This window comes from Hyperolius riggenbachi, chromosome 2, assembly GCF_040937935.1.
Source record: "Hyperolius riggenbachi isolate aHypRig1 chromosome 2, aHypRig1.pri, whole genome shotgun sequence".
In the NCBI taxonomy this organism is placed as follows: Eukaryota; Metazoa; Chordata; class Amphibia; order Anura; family Hyperoliidae; genus Hyperolius; species Hyperolius riggenbachi.
In genome coordinates this window covers 247,378,057-247,389,450 of record NC_090647.1, presented here as the reverse complement: position 1 = coordinate 247,389,450, position 11,394 = coordinate 247,378,057, and the positions used below count along the sequence as shown (strand labels likewise).

The 11,394-nt window shown below is 47.3% G+C and overlaps 1 protein-coding gene across 1 annotated transcript in view; it reads left to right on the top strand.

The window, feature by feature from the left end:
- The first annotated feature begins 6,451 nt into the window (after positions 1–6,451).
- CIP2A (cellular inhibitor of PP2A) overlaps positions 6,452–11,394 on the top strand; it is a 60,992-nt gene continuing 56,049 nt past the window's right edge. Inside the window, exons 1-2 of the mRNA XM_068265324.1 lie at positions 6,452–6,602; positions 9,060–9,207. Of these exons, the coding sequence (XP_068121425.1) occupies positions 6,501–6,602; positions 9,060–9,207 (250 nt within the window). The 5' untranslated portion in view covers positions 6,452–6,500. The remainder of the gene's footprint in view (positions 6,603–9,059; positions 9,208–11,394) is intronic.

Below are 11,394 nucleotides of genomic sequence, written 5' to 3'. Positions count from 1 at the left end.
CCCTCTATAGCAATTTACCTAGAAGGGGATGGACATCTGAGGGTTAGAGATGGCTCGAACCTCCGATTTTCAGTTTGCGAACCTCGAACACGAACTTCCGCAAAAGTTTGCGAACCAGCGAACTTTGCGAACCGCAACAGACTTTAAGGTGCAGGCAAACTTTCAAAACTACAAACGCAGTTTCTGGCCACAAAAGTGATGAAAAAGATGTTTCAAGGGGTCTAACACCTGGAGGGGGGCATGGCGGAGTGGGATACACCCCAAAAGTCCCCGGGAAAATTCCGGATTTGATGCAGAGCAGGGTTATAATTCTCTAAAGGGCAGAAATCACATTGCATTCCTAAATTGGAGGCCTAAAGTATTGAAAACATCTTGTGTATGTATACATGGATCATCAGGTAGTGTAAGTAGTGTACTGCTTCACACTGACAGACCAAACTCACTGTGTAACGTAGCGCAAACAGATAACCGTGCTGGTGTGCACGTTGGCGAGAGTACAGGTGATGGCGGCTTTCCAGCTCATGTAGTCGGGCTGAGGTAGCTCAATGACAGAACAACAATGACTGTCTAGCTGATTGAATTTGGTCTGTCCACAATGAAGCAACTCATATGTGCCCCCCATTACACTCATATAGGTCATTGCTTCATTGTGATACGCAAGCCCCTTCACTGGTATGCAGTGACTGCTGGTGGTATGATACAATGTGCAGCCACACAGGTGCACTGAAAAAGTGTGCTGAATGTGCTGGGCCTGGTTCAGTATAGCAATTAGCAAGGGCCAGCTACGACATACAGGGCTGTATATGCAGTGCCAGTGGGCCACACAAAAAAAACAAAATCACAAGAACATTAACTCTCAAAAGAGCTGTTTTGATGGTGCTTTTCAGCAACAAATATCAGCAAGGAGAGAGCTAACAAGAGCATAACTAAGCTTTCCCTATCACTGCAGTCACCTCTCTCCCTTCTCTCACTAAAACAGCAGCAAACAGAGGAAGAACATGGCCGACGCTGCTGCCTTTTATAAAGGGGGGGGGGGGCTCCAGGGAGGGAGTGCAGCCTGATTGGCTGCCATGTGTCTGCTGACTGTGATGTAAAGGGTCACCGTTTAGCCCAATGATGTAGTATAGGGGGCAGGTCAAATGTGCTAAAGGATCGCGGCTCGACACGAACGCGAATACACGTTGTTCGTGCGAATAAGTTCGCGTGCGAACCGTTCGGGCCATCTCTACTGAGGGTCCCCTTATTAAAAGGGGCTCCCAGATTACAACATAAGCCCCCCCCCCCAGGACATATCCCCACATGCATGGGCGTAACTAGAAACCACTGGGCCCCGCTGTGAAACTTTGGATGCCCCCCCTCGCTTTCTGCACAGGTAAACTGAGAACCCATGTTATTCAATTGGCTACTGCACACTTGAATGTGCAGATAAAAACAGACAGAATTGAAGCAATGGGAGCATTTTCTCTATCAATTACATTAGCTTCTGTGATAAAACATGCATGTTTCCACACATACAGACACACATGGGGCTTGATTCACTAAACCGTGATAACTCAAATATCACACCTTATTAAAGATATCACACCTTATCAAACACGCTTTATCAGAGTAGCATAGCGAGCGCTATGAACCCTCAGGGGCTCAGGGCAGGGTGAGTGTCATTGCCAATTAGCAGGCATAAGTTTGTAGCGCTCGCTATGCTACTCTGATAAGGCGTGTTAACTTTGATAAGGTGTGATATCTTTGATAGGGTGAGATATTTGAATTATCACGGTTTAGTGAATCAAGCCCAAGGTGTGCAGAAAATGCATACAGAAAACCGACAGACAAGTGTGCTCCCAGCATCAGCTTATTACACTCACTGGGCCTGATTCACAAAGCGGTGCTAACAGTTAGCACCGTGGTGAAAAGTAGTGTTGGGCGAACAGTGTTCGCCACTGTTCGGGTTCTGCAGAACATCACCCTGTTCGGGTGATGTTCGAGTTCGGCCGAACACCTGATGGTGTTCGGCCTTTTAAGTTTGGGTTCGCCCCGAACTACTAATTGGCCGCCGAACAGGGCAGAACAGGGCCCCTGTTCGGCCGAACAGGGCCCTGTTCGGCCGAATACTGCCCCCCTATGGGGTCGCAGGCATAAGGGGGGAGCATGCCCCGATCGCGGGGGGATCGGAAATTCCCCCCACCCCCTCCGCTAGCGCTCCCCCCTCTGCCCGCTTCCCCATACAAAAGTTTCAGGAAGTACCGGTCCGGTGGTAGTGGGTGGCTGGCAGTGGGCGGCACTGTGAAGTGAGTGACTGAGGAGGAGGAGTCCGGAGAGTGACGCGTTGAGGGAGGCCGGGCAGCGGGCGGTTCAGCAGTAGTACCGTACTACTGCTGAACCGCCCGCTGCCCGGCCTCCCTCAACGCGTCACTCTCCGGACTCCTCCTCCTCAGTCACTCACTTCACAGTGCCGCCCACTGCCAGCCACCCACTACCACCGGACCGGTACTTCCTGAAACTTTTGTATGGGGAAGCGGGCAGAGGGGGGAGCGCTAGCGGAGGGGGTGGGGGGAATTTCCGACCCCTCCCCCCACGATCGGGGCATGCTCCCCCCTTATGCCTGCGACCCCATAGGGCCCCCAAAAGCGGGATGTTCGGGGAGTTCGGGGTTCGGCCCGAACATGCCGAACATTGCGGCCATGTTCGGCGAACTTTCCCGAACCCGAACATCCAGGTGTTCGCCCAACACTAGTGAAAAGCCCTTTATCATGCCTAAACTCTGTTTAGGCATGATAAGTTTAGGTGTGATAAGTTTAGGCGTGATAAGTTTAAGCACCAACTGGGTTAGCACCGCAGTGCACAGCTGATCAAAAGTTTTGCGCCAGCAAAGTCTGGTGCACTTTGCATAGAGTTTAATGGTGCTGCTTTGCGTGCGGGACTTTGCGCGCGTAATAAACTTATCTAAACTTATCACGCCTAAACTTATCACACCTAAACTTATCATGCCTAAACTTATCATGCCTAAACTTATCATGCCTAAACTGAGTTTAGGCATGATAAAAATGGTTATCACGCCTAAAGTCTTTAACTGCGTTATCACCGCTTTGTGAATCGAGCCCACTCTGTCCATCTCTGATGGAACAGAACTGGCTTTGCAGACTTCTCCAGCATCACTATAGTACAGAGCACTTGGGGAGGGGTTGAAAGGCTGGGTGTAGAACAGTGCTGTACACACAACCCTGCAGAACACTGAATAGGGACTGTCTACAAATCTGCAACACTTTGTATGATTCGTTATCAGTGGATAAGCAGATGCATTCATTAGAACAATTGTGCAGAGAGCAGAAAGCTTTTTCTCTCCTTGCCCTTAGATGTCAATCTCTCAGGACGGGGCCCCCTATGGCTTCTTGGCCTCCCTCTGGCTGCATCCCTTGCAGGGTCTATAGTTATGCTCCTGCCCACATGCATGGGGATAGTTACGCTCATCTCCTTCCCGGCAATGGAGGTGGGGTGAGCAGAGCAAAATCATCCACAAGGCAACATAGGCAGGTGCCTACGGCCTTGTGGGTGTCACGGGGCCCAACTGCCACCTTTTTTGAGCCCTTTCCAATATCAGATTACCAAAAGGACCATAAATGGGAGCCAAAGCTGCAACTCTGCCTAGGGCCCCATTTCTGAGGATGAGCCCCTTGTCCATGATATGGACACTGCATTGTGGGAGAGGGGAGGCTTTGTTTCCTCTCTCTTACAGAGCTACACTTATCATGCACCTTGTGGGCATGGTATGCATGGGTTGAATAAAGCCAAGCCATTTTTTTAATGAATTAATAAAAATGTATCCCACCCCCTCCAAAGCTTGAATTAACCCCTTCTCATCCATGCAGTTAAAGTGCGTGGGGCTCTGCCATACCAGCTTATGTGGTACATGATTTGGGGGGCTCTGTAAGAGGGGAGGTGGGGGGGAAGCCTTCCTCTCTGCCACAAAGTACTTTCTATATGACAAGGGGCTCATCCCTGCCTCCAGTGCCCAGGAGGAGGTGGGGTTAGCTACCCCAACACATGTGGGAATAGGTCCTGGAGTAAGCTTATGTTGTTATCTGGGAGCTCCCCTTTAATAAGGGGACCCCTAGATGTCTGTGCCCTTCCAATTAGATAGGTATAGAGGGTAACTTTTGCCCCTCTACCTATTGTGAAAGGTAACTTACTATGTTATTAAAAGGAAAAAAAAACTTGAATTGAACATTATAATCACATGGTGAACACAATGCAATGATATTGTAATGGTACATTTAAAATCGGCATGTTAGCAGTGCGATGTAACACATTTGAATAACACAGATAACATGGCGTTTACAGGTGAAGTGAGGAATCATTTTGCAATACTTCTCTTGCATACCGCACTTACCCTTCACTGCGATCCTGTTTTTATAGGATATCCATCAAAACACCCCAGTGTGAAACTGGCTTCAAGGCAGTGGCGTAACTAAGGGGCTTGGGGCCCCAGTGCAAGTTTTACATGGAGCCCAAGCACTCTGTTGATATGGAGCCCCAAAACTTACCAAGGACAGCTGCAGTATAAGAGAGGTGTATTTAGAATAAGGAAAGTAAGGAAATAGTTTGTTAATGATTATCACTATGCAATGCACACATAGAGGTGTTCATTATCAGCATAGCATCAATGGAAAGCTAATAAGATGGATGAAGGCGGATCCCTAGTGGGCCCCTCTGGTCCAGAGGCCCCAGTGCCATCACAACCTCTGCATCCCCTATTGCTACGCCACTGCCTCAAGGTGCATACAGACATCCAATTTTGATTGGCCAATTTTACTACTTCCATGTAGTAGTATGAGAGCTTACCTACATAAAATCTGATGGCACTGATTCTACTGAAAAGTGATAAAAAGCCAATCACTGGCCAGTCAAACTTGCATGTGTGTACATACCCTAAAGCTGGATTCACAGTGGTACAATGCACATGTTCATATGTGTGCGAACTACAATGGAGACTGGACATAGACATAATCCTGGTACACTCTTTCAATTATGATTGGCCAATTACTGACCAATTCTACCACCTCTGTGTAGCATGAGAGCTTACCTACGAAATCAGCTCATAGTATTCAATATCTGTTGACCCTCATACTACATGAAAGTGGTAAAATTGGCCAGTGATTGACCAACCAAAATTGTATGTGTGTACCAGCCAGGCTTAAGCCTGCATGGAGTAAGTTAGAATAACGCGATCCGTTACAATGCAGAGATGTAAACAGGCCCATAGAATTATAATAATTATAAGATGACATACAGAATTATTCAACACAGCTAATGCTGTGCTAACAAGTCCTAAAGATTTCCACTGATGGTGCAATCTTGATTGTACAATCTTACCACTTATTCACACAGCTTACTCCTCTACTACATTGATTTGGTAAGATTGTACAAGCAACATAGTATCATTAGTGGGCACCTAAAGGCTCATACACACACTTGATTGAAGTCACCCCATCAGGCTACATCCCTGGGCCAAGAGTGTACAGATGTGGAGTAAGCTGCAGAGCTGACGATGCATTCTGATGCTATTTGGGTAGCAGAGGGACGAATGGAGAGGTGCCGATATGTCACGCAGTGGGTGGGGCAATTGCTGCCAATCAAGGTATTGGCCGTCGCTTGAATGAGTTGATCCGCCTGGCAGATGGCTAGCTGAGAGGCAGTCACTGGTCGGGGGCTGTTGTATACATGATGCCAGAAGATCAGCAGAGGCAGTCAGGCCTGGATTTACATCACAGGAGCACCACAGGGAGAGATGTTGTGGCACCCTGCACTTTATCCTCCACGAGCCTACAAACCCCCACTAAACCACACCACAAATGTGCTGGCCAGGCTCGCTGCTATTTCTCCCTTACTTCCCCTGCCAGGGAGCCACAGGTTTCCCTTAATACTGAGTGTACCTCTGGCTACCTAATGCTAAGTAGCTAGAGTTGCCCCAGGTATTAGTTAGCTAGAAGTGACCCCCAATTGAAGGGAGATTCTGTCAGTGAAATGCCAAGTGCTGGGTGATTATCCTCTCATTTATGCTCCACTTGGGATTCTGCTTAGGGAAGGAGAGAGGCTCTCAAGGAGGTGAGTGAGTCTTGCCTTTCCATCATCAGGCACCTGTAGGCACAAGCCTACAGTGCCTTATGGTAAATCCAGCCCTGGAGGCAATCATTATAGCTGCCTCAGTCGACTTTAATGTATTTGGGGCTTTATAGATTCAAATTGTAAATAAATAATAACTCAGTGGCCTAGACGTTTTATAAATGGCATGAAAAACTTGTTTGCACTAATTACATGGGAACAAGTGACTATAATGGTCTGCATAGGCGCAGCGTACATCGGAGTCGCAGGGTGGCGCTCACAATCCCCCGAAAAACAGACATACACTTGCGTAATGCTAGCTAGTTCATACGTCACGTCCTTTTAGGAAGAAACATGAAAATTTAGAGCGCGAACTAAGTACGATCATCGGCTGGAGGAGGAAGATGGACGCAGTGTCCTGCATGAAAAGCTTACTGCTGGCCATAGCGCACTACAAGAGCAGCAAGAGCGAGAGCAACGGAGCTGCTCTCCACAGGCAGCTGGAGGTAGACACAAGATCAGTGCTGGCTGCTCCTGTGTGCAGACAATCAGCTGACCTGCAACTGTGCGTTCCAGCATGCCAGGCAGCATAGGCTGACACTGAGCTGCACTGGTTCAGTGTGTGTTCCTCCTCAGCTTTCTCTGCTTTGGTTAAAAGCTAGGGAGGCATAAGAATAGGTGATAAATGAGAATATTACACACCTCCTTCTGTCGTTTTAATGAGCTGTACTTAGAACTAGCAGCAGATATGGTCGTCTGCTAGAATCAATGTGCTTGTGAAGACGAAGGCTGCAAAAGCAGCCCACTATAGACACAAGGAGGCTCAGAATGTATGCTGGTTATGACTGAGTGACTGCATCCTGGATCTGTGTCCCCAACATTCTCTTCTGACACTGTGGCCTGCCTACTCCTTTAGTATTTACCCACCCTATGATTGTCCCTGGAAGTGTGCCTGAAAAATGCTGAAGGCAGATACTTGCCTCCAGTAGAGTGAAGCTGTTAATCCAGAGATTTCCCCCATTCTTTTTGCTCCCACTGATCCAGTGCTGGGACCCTCTAAACCTATTTGACAAGGGCTTGTCTATGTATAAGTGTGGCTGCACTGCACAGGTGCAAGTCTGTTTGCGCCGTAGCTCAGAGCTGCTACTATGTGGGCTGTCAGTGTGCCTATGCAGTGCAGCTTTGCTTGTTCACGGGAAGGAGTGTTGCTCAGAAGCTGAATTACCTGACAGGCATTCAGTTCAGCCCCCATGTGAAAGAGGCCTTAGGCTAGGTCCACACTAGACACAGTAGCAGGATGGACACTGCAGTCCGGATCAGGGGGAAGTACCACCATACTGCAAACTGATGAAAGTGCATCAGTTTTGCATCAGTTTCCGTTCAGGTTTTCCCTGACAGAAAACGTCTCTATCATTAGGAAGGAGTGGGAGGATTTTTTTGGGCCAATCATAAAGCTCAGGCTATCCGTTTTCACATCAGTTTTTTGCCTGTGGAGCTGGAGATGCTGTTATCTCATTGCTTTTCACTACCCTTGCGTGTATGCGTGGTCCTGATCCGTTGCGTGAAAATGCAGCAGATCCGGATCTTCCGTTCAGGTTTTGAAAACGGGTCCCCGCAAACGCAGACGGATCCGTTTTTTACTTGGGTGAGGCTGGCTGCTATTTTTAACATTAGTATCCGGGACTCCGTTTTTCATCAGGTTTGAAAAACGCAGCCACGGATACGTTTCCGGACCTAGTGTGGACCAGGCCTTAGTGTTCTGTAACTAACACATGAAGTAATTATATTAATTACATGGTAGCTGATTTATTAGGCAGCATTCACACTTGAGCAATTTCCCTGCATACAAATTTGCATTCAAACAGTAAGTCAATTTGCCCATTTACTTTTAAAAAGAATTCTTGCATGCGGGAAAAAGCTTGCAGCATTTACATGCGTTCTTTCTATGTGAGCGTTATAATGTATATGAATACACATGGTGTATAGAAGAAAGTGTTAGAAAATATTTGCATGTTTTTACGTGCGGACATATGTGTGAACCGACCTTAATTAAGTTGACAGGTTTGAATTATTAACTAATCAAATCTGAATAGTCTTGTGCAAAGATCTGATTCAGCCGAGGGGAGTTCTGCTCATTAAAGGGACCCTGAGCTGAATTTGGACTTACCTGGGGCTTCCTCCAGCTCCCCATAGCCTACGAGGTACCCCAGCATCTTCCTGGCCTCTTTCGTGGTCCTGCTTTCTGGTCCAGTAGTCCAACGAATTCCAAGTCGCCTGTGTGCGCTTCCGGAGTGGGCCCACTGCGTCATCACGTTGGGCGCTGCCAGCCGCATGCGCGGTACAGAGTTTAGAGAACCGTGCATGCGCAGGAGTCTGACGGCGCCCAGTGTGATTACGCTGCAGGCGTACTTTGGAGATGCGCATGGGCTTCTTACTTTGGAAGTCGCCGAATTACCGGACCAGACAGCGAGACCATGGAAGAGGCTTTGGCTTCAGTTCTTTAAAGCAATGGACCCGGGAGGACACACACCAACTGGAGAAGTCAGAGTACTGCTGCCGGCCGTAAACTCTGTACACTCTGTGTGCAGTGTGTGGGCAGCCAATAGATCCCTCTCTGATCAGATGTGATCAGAGAGGGATCTATCTGATGGTCGATCTGGTGGCCATCTCTAAGTGTGGCCACCTTTTTACTCATGCAAAGCGACCAAAAGTTTAAGCGCAATGTCATTTGGGTAACTCGGCTCCTACGCTCCATAGCTGTAGCTAGATTTAAATATATTTTAATAGTGTCAAAAGAGATGACCACTAGTTGTTACTCATAATGATTAGTCACAACAACTACTGTAAACAGAGAAAATAATCACTGCCTTTTTTATTTGTTTACTTTTAGACATTGTTTACACATTAGACAATATTTACATTTCAGACATTGAAAGTAAAAATATTTTTCATGCCTTTCCCAGGTTATCTCAGGGCTGAAGTTAAACAAATTATTTGCCTCCAATCAAATATTGCCAAGTGAATGCCTCAGCAGTCTTGTGGAACTTCTAGAAGAGCCAAACACCAGTCCTGCCATAACACTGAAGACTATTAACTTGTTATCTAGTTTAGGTGAGTAGGTATGCTAACCTAGAAATAAAAAACGCATATATAAGTAGATACATACTAGTTCTACATGCAACTGTTTGACATTGACAATTAACCCTCCTGGCGGTTTATTAGAAACCGCCAGGGGGCAGCGCAGAATTTTTTTTTAATTATTTTTTGTATTTGAAATCATGTAGCGAGCCTAGGGCTCGCTACATGATAGCCGATGTGCAGCGGCATCCCCCCACCCGCCTCGATCGCCTCCGGCGATCTTTGATCAGGAAATCCCGTTCAAAGAACGGGATTTCCTGGAGGGCTTCCCCCGTCGGGAGGGCTTCCCCCGGGCGGGATGACGTCACCGACGTCGTGACATCAAAGGGAGTCCCAATCCACCCCTCAGCACTGCCTGGCACTGATTAGCCAGGCAGCGCACGGGGTCTGGAGGGTGGGGGCGTCGATCGGCGGTTAGCGGCGGCGATCGGAATGCACACGCAGCTAGCAAAGTGCTAGCTGCATGTTGCAAAAAAAAAAAATTATGCAAATCGGCCCAGCAGGGCCTGAGAGATCCTCCTGCGCGGCATAGCTCGGGCTTACCGCCAGGAAGGTTAAAGGGCCAGTGCTCCTAAGGTATGTGATAACTCCAAACCATAACAGAAAAAGTTTTGAATGCAGGATTAGCATATTTATCACTTAATACACTCAGACCAGTTGCTGTTTAAATTAGATTTTTTTTTATGGTGACAATTCCGCTTTAAAGCGTATCCGAGATGAAAAACTAACTATAACAAGTAACTTGTCTATATATCTTATCTAAAGTTTAGATAGCTGCAAACAGCTTTAATAGAAAATTATTTCTTCCTGTGATATGACAGCAGCCATGTTGTTTGTAAACATTACACAGAGGCAGGCTTATCTGTATCTTGATCACTAAGCCTGTGAAAAAAACCTAATCTCCCCTCTGCCTCTGAAATCAATGGCTAGTATCTCCTCCTCCTGCCCAGACTGAGCTCCCATGAGCCCTTGCTACTGCCAAGGCTTTGTGAAAACCTGTGGGCGTGGTTTATTTAGTTTATAGGGAATTAGAGTATTAAAACAAAAACAAAAAAGTAATTGGCTTGAGGAATGCCCTATAAACAGTGAGAAAGGAACACAATTATGCAATGAGTAAAAGTTCACCTTGGATCCACTTTAAGGAAGGTGTTTCACATGTGTTTATCTGCTCTGATTAGTTGTGTGTTTAAAGCTTGAGAGATATTCCCAAATCTTTTAAGCTTGATTATGAGGTTGCAAAGTGCTATGATACTTTTTACTTAGATTTGAAATCTACTTTATGTAAAAATGTTTGAAGCAAGAATTGTCAGCTCATGCTGACCGCTGGGCAGATCGCTCAAACTCAGTCTTATTACGCGAACGACAGTCTGTACACACGCCCGATTTGGCGGGTAAACGACGGGACGTTCAAACGACCCGTCGTTCGCAAAAATCAGACGTGTGTATGGGCCTTAAGACTGATAAGAAGTCAATCCAAATGTTGAATTGACTTCTTATCAGCTGCTTGAACAATAGCAAGAGATTTTTTTTTTTTTTTTAGGTGATTCACAAGAAAAGTTGTGAGAGCCTAAAAGACAGCTGTTGAGTGTGTGTATGGGGCTTTAAGGGGCCCATACACCTAACGATTTTCCCGCCGACATACGCCCGATTCGATCAGTGATCGAATCGGCTGTGAAATCGCCGCGCACACCGCTGACAGAACGATCGATTTCCGTCCGAAATCGATCGCTTCCGTTGATCCGTCCGTGCGGAAGATTTTTCTCGATCGCCGGTGGGTCGGTAGTGCATCGATAGCGGCGTTTGGATGCCCGATGCAATACAGCGGGTATATGTTACCTGTTCCGGCCGGTGCGAGTCCCCTGGTCCCCGCTGTCCTCTTTCCGTGCTGGGTTCAGGACCGGCTGCTGCTTCATTGAACTTCCTGTCTCGGCAGGAAGTTTAAACAGTAGAACGCCCTCTACTGTTTAAACTTCCCCTGGACAAGAAGTTCAGTAGCTGCAGGAACGGTCTGGAGCCCGAAGCGGAGAAGAGACAGCGGGGACTCGCGCCGGCCGGAACAGGTAATGTATGAGGGGGGGGTGGCAGCTCCACAGATTGTGATCGGTTTCAGGCTGAAATCGATTCACAATCTGTTTGCATTAAAGGTGGCCATACGATCCC